Here is a 17,788-nt window from a genome sequence, read left to right as displayed (position 1 = left end):
AAAAGAAAGAAAGACCATAGTTGTCAGCGTGACAATTCAAACTCAATTGTCTATATAATGATGTAAAGTAATATACAGTCTACACGAGAATGTCTTTAGGGTTAATTCCATTTTATCCCCTCAAATGTACACTGAAATTTCACTTCAGTTCTTAAGTTTCAAAATGGAACATTTAAACTCCTAAATTATAAAATTCGTCTCACTTTACTCTGGTTTTTGACTGAATGCATAATACCTAGCAGAATGGTTGCCAATTCCGTTAGCTTATTACTGCAATAATGTAAACCAAATCTAATAGGGATATAAATGAAATTTCATGAGATCCAAAAGAAAAACCTTAAAAATTTGTAATTAAGCAAAATATTTCTTTACTTCTCCTTTTTTTTCCTTTTTATTTCTTCTGTCCTCTTACTCGTTTCGTTTCCTACTTCCCCAGAAGCACGTCATCAAAAGTTAAAGAAACTCGTGTTCTTCTTTCCTGGGAGCACAGCACTAGATTCTTCTTCAGATTTTTCTCAACGGTCATAGCGTAGATGGGGCTATTCCCTTCTCCGCGATCTTCCCAAACCATGAAAGCCATTAGATGCTGCCATCACTATTGCTAACCATGGTTGTGTCCAACTAGATTCCATCACTATTGCTAACTATGGTTAGCGGGTGGAGCCATGGACGGAATTTTACAAAAAAATAGTCGCAATTCTCAGTTGGAATTAAGTTCTTGCTAGTCCGCTACTTCCACTTCTACTTCCATACTCCACCTCATAATCTAGACTACTCCCATCTTAAGATCTTTGGATAATAATAATATAGACTACTCCTAGTTGTTTAGCAATACAGTACACGAAAGAACTATTAATACTAGTATGATATTGATGGCCAGAGTGGTGGCGTTGTAGGAGGAGTGCACGGTATTGGTGGAAAAGTTGAGGACGGAGATATTGGCCGGAAAAGTTGGGGGAGGATAAAAGAAAGGAAAAAGGAAGACAAAAATACAGATAAATTTTGAAGATGCTAAAAAGTTGCTAGTGGTGTGATTGGTAACAATGGAGTATGATTTTGGGTGAGAGGGAGAAACGGTTGTAAGAGAAAAAGAGAGAAGAGTATGAAATAAGAAGGGAGAAAGAGATGAAATCAGAAAATTGATGGAAATTGTTCTTTAAAATTAGGAAATGACAAGTAAAATAATAAGAAGTATTTTCATCTTTAAATATCCCGTTATGAATTAACTATTAAGAGAAGGACATTTTAGTCATTTGATTGGATCAAGGGAGGTCTATGTAATTATTGAAACCTTAGGGGAGTTGAGTGAAATTGTTAAAAACCTCAAGGGAGGTTTATGAAATTATCCCTTAAGAATTCAAGTATTCTATTTTAAAGTTTAGGGATTAAAGTGAGATTTTGCATATAATTATTAAAGGGGATAAAGTAGAATTAACCTTATATATTATACGAGTTCAACACAATTTTAATGATTTTGAGTAGATCATTATTATTCTTGAGTTTAATTTGAACATTCATAAAGCTACTTGAATTCAGCTTGAGTTGAGCAATTGCCCCGGGCGGAATCCTTTGTCAATAAGGAAGTCTTTGCGTGGTGGAATCCTTTGTCAAGGGAAAAGGGTATTTGCAATTTCAGTCCACGAAGGATTTCATACGTTTGAATCTAGTGTTATTACTGTTTCTTTCATATGGTCGTTTCTTTTACTAGTATAATTTTTGTTTTCTTTGTCAAAGAAATGGGTCGAACACGGACTATACATACTTCACGAAGACCAGAAGTTAACTGATTATATGTAATATTGTGATTTTGGTAGGCTTGGAAAGGTATGATTTTCAAAATGCAATATGGCCTGGATGATGAATCTCTTGGTAGGATATTGTTGCGAAAGTTTCTTTGATAATTACTTTGAGGTTCAACAACATTGGAATCAATATGTCTGACCTTTAAATATTTTATGATCCAAATTCAAGAGAACAATAGTTTTCTATAATTATTTAAATGCTTTACTGAAATTTGTTTTACCTGAAAGAAATGCTTCACTAAAAGTCTAAAACGTCGAAGTTCATATGACTGAAGTCTCACGTCCCATATTGACCTTTAAATATTTTATGATCCAAATTAAAGAGAACAGTAGTTTTCTATAATTATTTAAATGCTTTAGTGAAATTTATTTTACCTGAAAGAAATGCTTCACTAAAAGTCTAAAACGTCTAAGTTCAACTGAAGAATGAAGACTAAAGTCTCATGTCTCATTTATGAGCAAACATGAGAAAAGAATTTCGTAGTCCAAAGAGTCAATAACGAATTATAGCATTGTAGCACTTTTAATAGTATGATATACGTAAGATAAAAGGATAGTTAAAAGTTATATTTGTGAAGTTAAACAATATTTATTTATTTTTGCAAATATTGTAGCCTAATGGAATTATAGTATTATAGCACTTTTAATGGTATGATATACGTGAGATAAAAAGATGATTAAAAGTTATATTTATGAAATTAAATAATTTTTTTTTGGCAAATATTGTAGCCTAATGGACTCATTGGTTTTTAGTTGAAACCTGTCCCTTTTTTTTTGTTGACTGGATAATTTTTATTCTATACCTATTCCTACTTTACATTAGGGCGATTGGGTGGATCCAAAACGACCAATGGAGCACTCAGAGGAGACTGAACTATCACAGGATCAGATAGGTGCCTATGCATCGGTTGATGAATTTTTGAAGAAATCTTGGAGAAGAATGAAAATCAAGAAATTTGATCTCTTGACCAACAACCAAGAAGAGTTGTAAGCCTATCTTTGGTGGCCAAATATTCTAGTAGTAGTTGATTCAGTTGAAATCCGGTCCAACTTAAAAATAAATATCTCGTGTTCTCCTGTATCGAAGAAAAATGGTATGGATTGGTCATCTCTCCCTACTTTGCTTGAAAGAAAGTGACGAAAATAAAAATTTTTGTACAAGTACTTAATTTAACAGCTTTAGTAAGTTTTACCGAGTCAATAGTCAGTACCAAGTTCAATTGTTGACAACTCTAGTTGTTAGAATTGTATGACATTTTTGTTAAAAACTTCAATGGCAGAGCAGGAGAATTAGAGAGGAGAAAATTTATAATACGACCTAATATTGGATATTGCAGTTTAATTTAAAAATTTGGAAAGAGGATGACAAATTTACTCAACACTGATGAAAATTTCATAAAATATACTCCTATAAATTAGGCAAAGTGCCTTGTACTTGGCTGGCTCCTTCCCTGCCCAAAACTTTCTTGATTCCTTGTTATACAAATATTCGATGGGCACGCACATCTCACGGATCTAGAATTAATACAAATACGTTGTTTCATTTGTATTAAGTATCCACTTTTATATAAAAGCCTTTAACAATAAGATCATCATTCAGATTTTACTGTCATGATTTGTTTATGAACCCAAAGCATCGGTGGCTAACAAACCACTGGATTAAGCAATTTCGCAGAGATAACAAAAAATGATTACTTGAAGAGGAAAAGTAACAAGAGTTCTAAGTTCTCTCTATCAAATGTCTAGCTAAAAAAGGGTAGGAAATCTTACAAATTTGGTCTCTAGACATACTTTTACTCCCTGTAAAAGATGAAGAAAACGCACCATCAGGACTTGTCACATTCTGATACGCCAAAAGTATGAAATGCCATCTTTTAAGAAGTGTTAATTCTTCACAAAATATGCACACATCTACTGAAAAGAACGTTTTCCCTCCTCTTCCTTGGACCTTTGTGCAATTCAAGACTTCTTGCATCTACATTTCTCACTCCTCCAAATTGATTGTTTATCCAATTTATTGTCTCTACTGTCACAAACATCCAACTCTTTCACCAAGTCCATCAGTCCAGTTTGCCTAAAATCAGCTGCGCACCTTGATAGGTCTCCTGTATCAGCTTCCATGCTCGGATGTTTTCCCTCTCTTTTTCTTCATCCATATCACACTCTACAAGCCTGCTACTAGCCATTTTCAGTTCAGCAAATCAGCAAAAGAAATAAAAAGTTTAGGTAATTGATTTACTAAATACATATCAAGAAAGCAGATCAGAAATTATTAAAACTGCCCTAAGGACGTACAAGCTAAATTATTACCTTCCTTTCTGCATTCTGACCAGCAGATAACGAAAAACTTATGTTTGAGAAACCAAGGGAGAACCAACTATTTCTGAAACATCCATCAGAGCTAATGCTCTCTAATGAGCTAAATTAACACCATTGATAACTGCCTTCATCTTCAAGCCCTGTCTGGTCAATGAAAATAACTTCTGTCCCTTGGCATTCTAGTAAGAAATGCAACGGCAATCAGTGGTGTCATTTGTCCAATAACATGAGGTCTGCTTCCTAAGACTCTGGAATAAACATCATAATATTACATTTCAGAACAGCTTCAATCATGACAAACTACGAAAGCAAAGCAAAGGTATGGACTGGTAACTAGTGCAAGAAAATTGAAAACCAGATTCTTTCACAATCACAACACATGTTAAGCACCAGATAAACATAAAAATCTTCAAGAGCAAAAGATAAGCTATGTGGCACAGGGTAAACAGTCAACAACAAATAAAAGTGCAGAAAAACACCCTGTTTTCATGCCAATTAGATGACTTGAGCATATTAGAATGCAAACTTAGAGTTCTTGGGGAGAGAAGTGCTGCATTATCACTTTTGTGCACCACATACCTCCTGAGCTCTTCTTCTTCAGCAGCAATGGAGAACAACATGAAGCTGATGTTTGAGTTTGCATTGCTCATCTGCAAGGTTGCAATACAGTAATCCAGCTCACTGAACAGAAAATCAAGGCAATTGTGTCGTATAAACTTTTCAAACTTGTGAAAGATGATAAACAATTATCCAACATTTTTGTCATTGAAAAGAAAACAACATTATTCTCATTGATATGAAGCATGCAGTATCAATTATAAGGGGTGAATGTTCACAGCACTCTAGTTCCTCCACATACATATTTGAAGTTCAATTAGACTGATCTAATTTTATGGCAATAAGTACACAGAGTCCCAAAGAACAGCAAATTGTATCATGAATTTTGTTTGAAAATCGTTTCTCGATTAGCTTTAATGTTATCCATTGAGACTGGCAATATCAGTGATGGAAAAATGAAGAATGTGTCCATCTACATCTAGCATTGTAAATCACATGAAACATTTTGTAGCACATTCAAACAAAGAGGTTAATTGGGTATGAACCGTAGCTAATAATTTTGTCCTTGGCCAGATAGAATGCAACAAGTTGAAGTTAAAGAGATTTAAGATGTTCAAATCTTTCAGTAGTTCAGAGAGGCAGAGAAAACACAGAATTTTGGTCTCTTTCAATTTGTTCAGCAATCAGCATGCTACACCAAAGGGAAAAAAAGTTTTGGTAATTGATTTATGAAATACAAATCAAGAATGCGGATAAAAAACTATCAAAACGGCCCTGAAGATGAACAAGCTAAATTATTACCTTTCTTTCTGCAGCCCGAGCAGGAGATGAGTAAAAGCTTATGTTTGGGAAACCTGGGGAGAACCACCTACTGGTGAAGCCTCCATCAAAGCTAGCGCTCTCTGATGTGTAAAATTCTCATCATTGATTACTAACTTCATCTTCAAACCTGTCTAGTCAGTGAAAATAACTTCTGCCCCCTGGCAATCTTGTAAGAAATGCAACAGCAAAGGGTGGTGTCTTTGTCCAGCAACATGAGGTCCGCTTTCTAAGACTCTGGAAAATACCATCATAATGTTACATTTCAGCATGAATTCAGTTATGACAGCTAAGGAACGCAAAGAAAAGGTATGGTCTAGTATTCAGTACAAGAAAATGGAAAAAACCAGCTTCTTTCACAATCAAATGACGTGTTAAGCACCTAGTAAATGTACAATCTTAAAGATTAAGAACTAAGCTATATAGCATAGGACAAATGTTCAAAAGTACATGAAAGTGCAGAAAAACACCCTATTTTCACTCAAGCATACTTTGATAAAAAATTGCTCCAATTCCCTTGTGTTTTTAATAAATTGGGCGGAGGTTGAAAAGAGTTCTTGGCGAGAGAAGCTGATGCTTGAGAACCATCATACCTCCTGGTTTCTCCTTCTTCAGCAACGATGGGAAACAACATGAAACTGATATTTGAGCACCATTATTGCTTTCTTATTCGCTGTCACTGCTTGTCTACAAGGTAACAATATAGTAATTCAGCTCACAGAACAAAAAAACAAGGTAGTTGTGATGAAGAAACTTCTCAAACTTATGAAAGATGATAAACAATGATCCCATATTATTGTCATTCTTATGAAGCATGCATCACCGATTGTAAGGGGTGAAGTTTTGCAGCACTCTAGTTCCTCAACAAACATATCTGAACTTCAAGGAGACTGATATAATTTTATGGCAATAAGAACACAGAGTCCCAAAGAATAGCAAATTGCATCTTGAATTTTCTTCACAATTGTTTCTTGATTAGCTTTAATGTTGTCCATTCAGACTGGCAATATCGGTGACAGAAAAATGATGAATGCTCCCATGTGCATCTAGCATTGCACATCCAATGAAACATTTGCTAACACATTCAAACAAAGAGGCTAATTGTGTATGCACCGTTGCTAATAATTTCATGCTTGGCCAAATAGAAGGTAACAAGTTGAGTTTTTAAGATGTTCAAAATCTTTCAATTGCGAGATGCAGAGAAAATCCAGAATTTTGGCCTCTTCCAATTTGCTCAAAACCAGGCTTTGTTAAAACTAATCTTTGAAGAGAAACCAAGGTCTGCCCAAAAGAAGAGAATTAATTACAGAGAATAACTTTGCAGAAAAGAGATGGAGAAAAAGAGTACAAGAGACTGAAGAGCAAATATATGTCAATGAGATGCAGATACAAAAAATTTATACACATATATATGTTATAACAGATGCAGCGGAACAGAAGAACAAACAAGAACGGACAAGAACAACTTGGGGGAAATTAGATTTTATTTGGGTTGTAATCGGAATAGTTTACAGACTAAAATAAGGTGTATATATATACAATCAAACAGATTGGACCCAAAAATAGACCCAAAACAAGACCCGAAATAAAACAAACGGTAACACTTTATATGCGTGTGAACTTTAGATATATGCGTGTGATTCAAGGCATTTCAACAATATATGCGTGTGAACTTTAGATAGGAAAATCTCACCGGATCACTTGAAATCTCCTCCTCCAAGTAGATGCCTCTTTGGGGAGTGTATCGTTGTCTTAATAGAGGACACCGATAAACATCAACACAAGTTAACTTGGTGAGGCGTCTCATGTCGGCCTCGGGTGGTAAAGATTGAAGCTTTTGGCAAGACCGTAGCTTTAATGTTTCAAGGGACACAAGGTTTCCAATCCAATCCGGTAGCACTTCTATTCCTCCAAAGTTGAAGAGACTTAGTGAAGTGAGGGTAGTCCAGTATTGAAGCTGGTGTGGCAGGGACTCCGTGTGAGGTAACCCTTCTAAGCGAAGCCCACGGAGTGTTGATGCTGATCTTAAACCAGACCAATCAAAATCATCAATTGAGGAGTCATCTGAGGAGAAGGGACTGTTGATGCTCAATTTTCTTAAGCTGGCGGCAAAAGCAAATCCTTTGAAACTATGAGGAAGCAATTTGGGACAGTCGAGTAGGGCGAATTTCTCGAGAGAAGGCGTCTCCTGCAAATTAAGCGAAAACGACACTAGATTGGGGCACCTCATCACCGACAGGGACCGCAGAGACCGGCATGACTGGAACATTTTGTCGGATATAGTGGTCAAGCCTTCGCAATTATCAATACACAAATTCCCAAGGCATGGTAGGGGGCATTTCTGTCCATTTACTCCTAGACTAATTAATCTTGGGCACCATCTGATGGCCAATTGCCGCAAACTCGATCCAAACAGATCCAGATCTGGCAGCTCCCTAAGATTGTCGCAAGAGTCGATCCACAAGTCCTCAACAGAAGCAGCGCCGTAACCCATTTTTTTTATACTTGTTAGATTACCGCAATTCTCCACGTATAGACTTTTACACGAGCATGCAACAGTGGTCAGTTGTGGGCAACATCCAATGTAAAAATCCCTCAGCATGGGAAAGACATCTGCTTCTGCTTCACCTACCGTTGACCTCGCTTGCTCTGCATCCTTCCACTCTACCAATTTCTCCATATCCCTTACATGGAGTACTTCAAGGGCAGGAAAGAATTTTCGTCTTCTAGTGCAGCTCCCTGATGCTCGTGATCTGCCCTCCTCCTCCTCATTAGTATTAATACCATATAATTCATCTCCAACAGATTGAATGTTGTCCAATCTTCTCAAAAAGAGACGTTTGAGGGATGGCAGTTGCCCTAACGAGGGGAGTTCACTGCATCTCTTGCAGTCATCTATCCACAATGCCTCCAATTTTGACAAATTGATAAGCCATTGTGGAAATTTATTACCCATAAAAGAATGAATTCCCAACCTTTGCAACTTTGGGTGAGGTTGGAGACCTTCCAACACATCCTCCTCACGGTTATCGCTTTCCCGTTCCCCACTCTTCCATTTAAACTCCAAGAAAGACAGATCTGGCTTTTCGAACAATTTTGCTTTTTTAGCCGCTTCTTTGCCCTTCACTAGTCCAAGATTTCTTATCTCCAACCATCCTTACAGATATTTCAAGGTCCCAAGCTCTTCGATACCACGACCCCTCTCTTGACTTACATTAAAGAATCGCAGAGTTTGAAGACAAGTCAATCGTCCCATCTGCGCCGGCATTTTAAATTCTGCATCATCATGGTAATAGTTTAGATGTCTCAAGCTAATCAAATCACTCATCCGTTTTGGAAAACCTCCTTCAAGGTCACCAGCTCTCATTGTTAGTGTCTGCAAATTATATAGCTTGCAAAGAGATTCCGGCAAACTTCTGATTCTAGAAGATTTAATGTCGAGCAGCCGCAAATGTAGTAGTTTGCCAATGGAGCTCGGTAGAGACTCGACATCATATCCAGACAATTTGAGAACATGCAAGCACTTGAATCTTAAAAGCATGTCAGTAGATACGCCACCCTCTAGATGGAGAAATAACGTGCGAATTGATGCTGGTATTGTCCTTGTGGTATTTTCTGCCAAACCTTCAGAAGAGTTCAATGCAAGGTAGCGATCCTGATTGCTGCTTTTAGGATTGAGAATTGATTTTGCAAAATCATGCACGAGATCGTGCATTTTATAGTATGTTCTCCACGGCTCTTCGACTTTTTCCAGCAAGGAATTTTGCAACAAAATCCTCAAATACTCGCCTCCTCTTTCCTCCATCATTCCTGTGTTTTCCCGATCTGGTAGAACAAAACCTTCAGCAACCCAGTGCTCAATTAGTTCATCTTCTCCTAATTCAGTGTCCTGGGGAAAAATCGAGCAATATGCAAAACATTTCTTAACTGATGGAGATGATAAATGATCAAAGCTCACCTTAAGTATTTGATTAATTTGGCTTTGATATTCATTCAAAAGACTCTCCTGCACAATGGAGTGCCACTTCTCTCTTCTGTTGTTAAGCAACAAGCCACCAATCAAACTTGCCGCCAAGGGTAGGCCATCGCATCTTCTTAAAATTTGTTCCTTTAATGCTTCCAATTCTTCTGGTACTTCTTCCCTGCACTCATCACCTTTCCTTTTATGATGGACCAGCACTCATCACCTGATAGCTTTCCTAAGAAATAAGGACGATCATTCATTTGCAAATGTCTAGGCACAGCATTAGCCACATATTCTAGACGAGTAGTGAGAAGACACCAGCTTCCTTTGGTTTCGTTGAGTCCCATCAAAGTGTTGAAATAGTCATCCCACAATCCTTGATCATGATCCCACACATCATCAAGAACAAGGAAATATCTTTGTCCCTTGAGCTTTCCTCGAATTTCTTGAACTATGGCTTCCCTACCATCCACTTCAACCTTTGTTTTTGTCAACGATTCTAAAATGAGTTTGAACAGCACCACTGTATCAATTTTTCTAGCCACACAAACCCAAATTTTTTGGCCAAAGTGCCCATCTATTTTTGGATTATTGTAGACTGATTTCGCCAGAGTTGTCTTTCCCAAACCTCCCGGGCCTGTTATGGGAATAACAGAAAGAACCTTTTCAGATGGGCTCGATAACATGTCCACAATCTTTGACTCGTCGCCGGATCTTCCTACAACGTTCGGAACGACAATAGAGTCGGTCTGTCTGGCACCAGCGGCATCAGCAGGGGGTTGATCAATTTGGTTGATCAATCCCAAGTGACCGGCTCCCTGGTTGATCCTCTCTAGGCTGGTGTTGATGTCTCGGATCTTTGAAGCCAAGCTGGAACTAAAGCCAATTGCATTAAAGAAGGAGAAGAAGAAGCATACCTTCTTCTTCATTGGTTGATTTCGGTACTTCACCTCCCGACGAAGATTGTCGTAGTTGAGCTCGTCTAGCACGGTATCAGCTTTAAAAACCTCATCTTCTAGCTGCTTGAGCCACTCTCGCACCCCTTGGGTATGCATTTTCCCGTCAGCATCAGCCAAGAAACCTTGGATCATTGCAGCAGTGTTGCTTAGTCTCTCCAACTCTGCTTTGACCTCCCGAACCATACCAATGCGGTCCGCAGCAATGGAAATAAGTGTCCCCAAGACGACCTCAACAGTAGCACTGATAACAGCGTCAGCCATTGTTTCTTGCTTGGAATTGGAACTAGGATCGAAAGGTTTGCTGATATCAGAGATGGAAGGAATGTTTCAGCAACAAATGGTAGAAATCAGAATAGAAGCCAGTCAGAATAAGAGAGAGATGAGTTAACGATTCCAGTGGGTTGATGTGTGAGATTCAGATTAATATAATTGTGATTAATCAAATTGTGTGGGGTCACTTCAAAATAATTTTAGCGCAATCTGATTTAGTCACTGGTGGGGGCCTTAATTGTGGAAGAACACCAACTAATTGTCATTGTTTTTGTTGAATGTGAAACTGATTTGAATCTTCGTGTGATTTCTTATCCATCTAAAAGTATTAATTAATGTTAGTGTATTTGTTTTTATGAGTCAGTAGGTAACTAAAATAATAAATTTGTTGCTAATCAGACAATCTTACTATATATACGAAGTCCTTAAAATATGATCATAGTTTGCCACCCAATACTAGTTGGAAAAAAAAAATCAATTATTTCATGTCATATGCTGCCTTACGAGTATATTACTCCAACTAAAAGAACCGGCAAAAGTTGTAGTAAGGGATTATGCCAAGCCATTAATTGGTGATAATCTGATCATAGTTGTAAGTGATTAAGATCAGTACTAAGTGCAGCATAAATTGATGTCTACGATGATTATCCAACATGTTTAAACTTTGATCTAAATGCAAATTAACGAACTTTCCTAGAAATGCATACGTCATAATCTCTTATCCTACTTGTCCAGGATTGTTAGATATTATTGAAGAGGGATAATTTTGAAAAAAAATTATTGAAGCCGTACAATTATTCATATAATCAGGTAGAAGACCAAGAATAAGCTATCAAAGCACAATCAAATATCCAAGAAACAACTAAAACATGTGAAATTTTAAATTTAATTCATTAAGGAATTTTGAAAATTCATATGACAAAAATGAATTCCATCATATACCCCATGCCAATGTATCCATAATACTATGAAGGAGCTATGAATAGAAGAGGAGGTTACCTGATCTTGAAGCAAAAAGAGGGCACCAATAGTTTCTCTATTTTCTCCAAATATTTGTTACAAGTTTGGTTTACAAATAAATATATGTTGCATGATTTGCTAAAGAATAGCTGTATGAAAGCTTAGACCAAATTTTGTCGGCCGTGACAATACTAAGTGACAGATTGTCAACCTGTGCAATAATAAAACCTGCTCAAACTAAAAGTAATTTCTGTAGATAGTGGTAAGCAGGGTCGAATCCACAGGGACTGGGAGTAATTGTTCCTTTTCAAATTCACAGTGACAAGAGGGGTGTTTTTATATCAGGGGTGACAATTTAAACAATTCAACTAAAAGTAAAATAATAAAAATAAAATAGCCAACTAGAAATTAAATAACAATTTACTAAAATCTAATGAGTGATAATTAAAGATCTAGCCAATGAATAACTTCAGTAATGATTCACCTAATTGATCATCGAAACAAAGGCAATTCCAATTATTTATCAATAAATAGGTTATAACTACCAAACAAGCGATGGCAGTCAACCCCTCCTTACTGTGTCGGTGATTAAGGTACGCCCGTTAATCACTGCTCTAATTGAGAAATAATCCTAGGTACGCCCGTAAGATTTAATTTTCCTATTGCCTTACGTATTAGAAGAGCCATATTCTAACCAAATAACGCACTACCAGGGTTATTTTAGATTAGCCCGCGTATTCCCCTGACACAAATCTAATCATGCCAGTTGTCACTATTTTGAGGTAATTAAACAATTACGGATTTAATACCTCAATTGACAATAGATTATTAAATTAACTAATTATCCGGATCCAAAACAATTAATTAATTAAACAACCATAAGCACTGCAATCAGGGAATATGCAAATACCAATAAATAAAAGTAAAATATAAAATTAAATGGATCTCACAATTTTTAAGCGAGCCAAAGCCTCCGTTGTTCCTTGACTAGACAAAGGGATTTAATTCATCCCTTGTCTACTCCTATCGAAAATAAAAGAAAAGTAGCAACTCCAGATGAAAGGAAAAATCAAAGGCTCCTCCATCCCCGCAGTGCTCCTGACTTGCGCAGGAGCAACTACTAAAAGACGGAAAACGGCCAAGTCAAAGTGTAAAGCCAAATTCCCTAAAGTAGTGCTAATTCCCTCTTTTTACATACGAGAATTGAAAATTAAGCCAAAAGCCCACAAGAGAAAAGTCAACAAAAGCAATCCAAAAGTGACCCTTCTCTGCGGCGGCCCACCAGCAAGAAGAAAACCCTCCAGCCGTCCTAGCCTTTGCGGTAATTACCAAATTGGGTTTCAGTGTTCCTTTTTCAAAAATGCCCCTGGGATAAGCTCTATTACTTGGACTCTTTTCTTGTTAAATTGGCACTTGTTATCATATTTTCGTTCTACTCCCTAAAATAAATGTAAAATATCAAAAGTGAGTAGAATCTAACAATTAATCCACATTAGGTCAGATAATAGGGGAAATTAATAATAAAATAAATGATAAAATTGCAACCTATCAATTCCCCCCACACCTAAACCATGCTTGCCCTCAAGCATGAGAACAACAAACAAGTACCAATATCTGACAATGGTCATTGCTCCATCTACCATATTGCCAAAATACCAAGAAAAATATATATCAAGCATGAGTGATCAAGATCCAAGAAACATCACTTCGGTTAGCTTCTAAACCACAAACTCTCCTAATAATTGACAGGTTGTCGAAACCTGTGCAATAATAAAACCTGCTCAAACTAAAGTTAATTTCTGTAGATAGTGATGAGCAGGGTCGAATCCACAGGGATTGGGAGTAATTGTTTCTCTTTAAGTTCACAGTGGCAAGGGGGGTGTTTTTATCTCAGGGGTGACAATTTAAGCAATCCAACTAAAAGTAAAATAATAAAATAGAATAGTCAACTAGAAATTAAATAACAAATTACTAAAATCAAACGAGTGATAATTAAGGATCTAGCCAAGGAATAACTTCAGCAATGGTTCACCTAGTTGATCATTGAAACAAAGGCAATTCCAATTATTCACTAATAAATAGGTTATAACTGCCAAACAAGCGATGGCAGTCAACCCCTCCTTACTGTGTCGGTGATCAAGGTATACCCGTTAATCACTTCTCTAATTGGAAAACAATTCTAGGTACGCCCGTAGAATTTAATTCCCCAATTGCCTTACGTATTAGAGGAGCCCTATTCTAACCAAATAACGCACTACCAGGGTTATTTTAGATTAACCCGCATATTCCCCTGACACAAATCTAATCATGCCAGTTGTCACTATTTTAGAGCAATTAAACAATTACGGATTTAATGCCCTAATTGACAATAGATTACCCAATTAACTAATTATTTGGATCCAAAACAATCAATTAATTAAATAATCACACGCACTGCAAATAAGAAATATGTGAATACTAATAAATAAAAGAAAAAGATAAAATTAAATTGATCTCACAATTTTTAGACGAATCAAAACCTCCGTTATGTCTTGACTAGAAAAGAAAATTTAGTTCATCCCTGATGCGAAAAACTCGCACAAAGGTGAAGAGAAAGCAGCGGCCATCGTCTTTCAAAATTGGGAAAATTCACTTCGTTTGAGCAATCGAGGAAAACGAAAACTACAGAGGAAAGTTCAATGCTTCCCCTTTGTCCTAACATCCGAGGGAAGCAAAGTACTAAAAGACAAAAAGGAAAAGTCAAAGAAAGCAACTAAGCTCCTGACATGGCAGCAGAGGTCCTAGTCAAAACTCAAAAGCCTCCAAGGGCAAAAGGAATCCCAAGCTAAGCTCCAGCCGTCCTCTCCTCTGCACACTTTTTCTAATTTCTATCTACTGTCTACTGTCTACTCTAATGCTTGCGCCGGCTCCCTCCTCTGGAGAGGAAGAAGTGACACCCTAACCCTTCGTTCCTTTCCTCCTTTTATGCTGTCTTTCGTAAATTATCAAAAAAAGTCGCGCCTTGATATTCTAAAAATACCCCCGGACGCCTGCCCTTTGAGCGCTTTCCTGATAATCATCAAATTGGTTCTTATTATAGTATTTTCGATCTACTCTCTGAAATAAATATAAATTATAAAAAGTGAATAGAATCTAATAATTAATCCATATCAAGTCAGGTAATAGGGAAAATTAATAATAAAATAAATGACAAAATTATAACTTATCACTAAGCTGGGTCAATGGAGGCGGCCATCGGCTGTTCCGGTAGAATACTTGAAAAGACATCCGGGGGCCTCGACCAGTGTAGTGCCGTGCAGTGCTTCAATTCAATGGGAAATTTGGATGCTTTTGCAATGGAAGTTGCTTGGCATTTTCTTGGTTTTACAAATGACCACGCTGGGGTAATTTTTTTTTTTTGTAAGCAACTATACATTTGTATAATTTATTCTATCCTAATCTAAGGGGGAGGAGGAACCTAAGGAGGCTATAGTAGGAATTAGTGAGTATACAGACCCAACTAAATCAAGAGAATACTATAACATAACCCTTCGATTTTTTCGCTACAAGTGAGGTTCGAACCCTCACCTACAGCTCAAGGAGGGAGCCCACTGAGCCATTGGCCCAGTGGTTCACACTGGGGTGGTTACTCCATCTCGTTAGAAACCAGAGACCAAAAAGTTCTCCATTAATGTTGTACCTATTTTGCGAGTTGGCCGCTTTTGTACACGATGATGAATGCGTTAAAAGAGTTGAAGAGTTGGCTGGTCTTGACCATTGGACCAATCATAATTGTAGAAGAGTTGCATTTGCTGAATGCAGGCATAAATTTTTCATTTTTGAAAAAAATGATAGTTTTAATTCTTAATATTCAGTTTTAGTAGGCATAAAGTTTTAACAAAAGCAATCGTGATCCTCAATATTTTGTACATGTGCAGTTTTAGTCCATAAAGTTATAGCAAGAGCAAGTCTGGTCCCCTTTATATTCAATTTAAAGCTGATTTAGGACATTTGAAGAATTTTATCTCAATTACTAACAAAATTTAGTCATGTCTAATCATGTGCCTATTAAATTAAATTCCAAAATAAAGAAGCAAAATAGTATCTTACTTTAAGCAACAAAATTAAGAACTAATAACTCATTTGTTAACTATTTAACTAGTAAAAAGAAGGAAAATTTTTAAACTAAAACTTCAATATACCAAGTTCATCGATCTAGAATTGATTTTCACTAACTATCTCTAGTGTCTCCAAGTAAAAAAAAAAAAATGTGATTCCTAATTTTTAGTATAGATTGAGAAATTTTCTTTCTTTTTTTCTTGAGTAATTAGTTACTAATGTGTTAGCATGCAAGTTATTCTTATTGTTAAAGATTACTCATTATTTTGATTCTCTTTTAAGAAGTTTTTTTTTTAAAACAAATATGTGATTGCACGTGACTGATTTGATTAATATTTAGAAAAATTTATCAATGGTCCTTAAAATGCTTCAAATTGGTGACATTGAAAATCGGATTACTCTTGCCAAAACTTTAGGGACTAAAACTGTACATATACTATACATTGACGACTAGATTTACTTTTTGCCGAAACTTCAAGATCTAAAATTGCACAGAGACTAAACAGTAAGGAGTAAAACTATAATTTTTTCTAAATTTCTAAACATTGGATATAGCGAATGCGTTCCTTGTTTAAAAACTTTCACGTTTTGGGAACTAGCTTCAAAAGGCAACCGAATTTGGAAATTTACTCGTAGACAATGATCTCCGTGTCTCGTTCATGAGGCTTAATTGGCCTAACAATAGAACGTGTTACAATGCAATTTTTCAAGCAAGAAAGGAAGTTTTTTTTTTTTTTTTTATAGATTTTTTGGGGAATATAAAAAATATTTTTAATTTGAAAAACATGTAAAACACTTATGCTTGCCTTTGTGTCTCAGTAATCAGGCTTGTGATGTCAAATTACGTGAACTTTTATTTTTGAAAGACAAATTAAGAATCAATGGTATCTTGAGATATGAAGTACTTTGATTAAATTGTAAAATTGCTGAGAAGTGAGCCTTTTAAACTTACACACAACCAAGAATGTTGAGCTCACTTTCATGGAGCCTTTTAAAAAATGATGAATGAATTTTGGCCAAGAATAACTTGAATGATGCATTTGCTCCACCTCAACCTCTAGTATTATGTTCTATTCACAAGGGAAAAAAAAAGGTTCATGATGTGACCAATTGAGAGTTCTCCGGTCGTGTAGAAATGTAGACTTGCAATGCTTCGTCGGCGAGCTTGGAATCGGATGCCTCCGCATTGGAAGTTGCTTGGCATTTTCACCTGAGTTTTCTTAATCATTCCTGTTGCTGGGGCTTCATCTTTATTGAGTAAATGCTTGCTGGAGCCCTTTAATCTGAAAAGATATGAATGGTTGCTGGAACAGCGGTGTAATGTGTCCGTTCCACCCTAATGGGACAATAAAGTGTGATGGCAAAGACTTGGGAAAAAGAAAATGGCCATTTACCTAATCTGTTTGTCCTTTTGGAGATAGATAAACTCAAAACATTTGTTTCAGGGGTATAAGTATGGAATTTAAAAACTTAGTGGCTGTCAGAGTTTAAGCTAAAGATGTTCTTAATTAATGGCTCATGTACGACCGTTATTAGTTTCGCCTTCGAAGTTAAGATCACATAATAAATTTATAAGGATTAATCTTTTCTATACTGACAATGTATACACTATCAGTATTGTATTAATGATAACTATATAAAATTTAAATTTAAAATTTAATTTTTGCACACGTGTCATGAATCTAACGGTGAGAGTGTATGCACTGTCGGTGTTATAAAATTTATTTAATTAATAATAGGGGTTAATTGCCATTTATCTTGCTAAGGTATGTCCTGTTTCTCATTTTACCCTCTAATTTCTATTTTGTAACACTTAACCCCCTAAGAGGGAAAAAAAATCCCTCTACAATGTTGATATTTTCTTCTTTTTTCCCCTTCCCTTCTAGTTTTTATTCCAAATTACATTTTTAAAAATTTTTATTAAAATTTATTCTTATTTAAAAAATTTTTATTTTTAAGCAAATAAAAAATTTTTAAACTAAAAATTTATAAAGTTGAAGAAACAACATATATATTTTTTTCTGTATAACAGATTAATT

The 17,788-nt window shown here is 36.1% G+C and overlaps 2 protein-coding genes and 1 pseudogene across 11 annotated transcripts in view; all 3 read right to left on the bottom strand.

Moving 5' to 3' along the window:
- Positions 1-3,480: 3,480 nt before the first annotated feature.
- LOC113698024 (putative disease resistance protein RGA4) overlaps positions 3,481-17,788 on the bottom strand; it is a 50,219-nt gene continuing 35,911 nt past the window's right edge. For 2 of the 9 annotated variants that reach the window (XM_072051682.1, XM_072051714.1), the window contains exons 3-6: positions 5,481-5,735; positions 4,701-4,802; positions 4,113-4,369; positions 3,481-3,977 (exon numbers count right to left, since the gene is read on the bottom strand). The gene's annotated coding sequence lies outside the window, so the exon portion shown is untranslated. Of the gene's footprint in view, positions 3,981-4,112; positions 4,370-4,700; positions 4,803-4,966; positions 5,371-5,480; positions 5,736-17,788 lie in introns of those variants that run through there. The other 7 variants (XM_072051687.1, XM_072051683.1, XM_072051705.1 and 4 more) reach the window with 7 other exon arrangements.
- LOC113698015 (uncharacterized) lies at positions 3,863-9,303 on the bottom strand. The gene is made up of 6 exons (XM_072068286.1): positions 8,713-9,303; positions 7,192-8,619; positions 5,651-5,735; positions 5,481-5,581; positions 4,701-4,771; positions 3,863-3,980 (listed from the first exon to the last, which is right to left on the bottom strand). The coding sequence occupies exons 1-6, from the start codon at positions 9,301-9,303 to the stop codon at positions 3,863-3,865; spliced, it is 2,394 nt and encodes a 797-aa protein (XP_071924387.1).
- On the bottom strand, positions 9,184-10,964 carry LOC140008198 (putative disease resistance protein RGA3; annotated as a pseudogene). The gene is made up of 2 exons (XR_011815583.1): positions 9,457-10,964; positions 9,184-9,338 (listed from the first exon to the last, which is right to left on the bottom strand). The product of XR_011815583.1 is annotated as a putative disease resistance protein RGA3 (transcript).

The sequence above is a fragment of the Coffea arabica genome, chromosome 1e (genome assembly GCF_036785885.1).
Source record: "Coffea arabica cultivar ET-39 chromosome 1e, Coffea Arabica ET-39 HiFi, whole genome shotgun sequence".
Classification (NCBI taxonomy): Eukaryota; Viridiplantae; Streptophyta; class Magnoliopsida; order Gentianales; family Rubiaceae; genus Coffea; species Coffea arabica.
This window is presented reverse-complemented; position numbering and strand designations above follow the sequence as displayed.

What these genes read in the sequence shown, in the direction of transcription:
- LOC113698015 (XM_072068286.1), bottom strand. Translation starts at nt 9,303, where the DNA reads ATGGAGGAAAGAGGAGGCGAGTATTTGAGGATTTTGTTGCAAAATTCC. An exon ending in AAACTCTGCGATTCTTTAAT is followed by an intron (nt 8,620 to 8,712) that starts GTAAGTCAAGAG and finishes GGACTAGTGAAG; the next exon opens with GGCAAAGAAGCGGCTAAAAA. An exon ending in GAAGAAGAAGAGCTCAGGAG is followed by an intron (nt 3,981 to 4,700) that starts GTATGTGGTGCA and finishes GAAAATGGCTAG; the next exon opens with TAGCAGGCTTGTAGAGTGTG.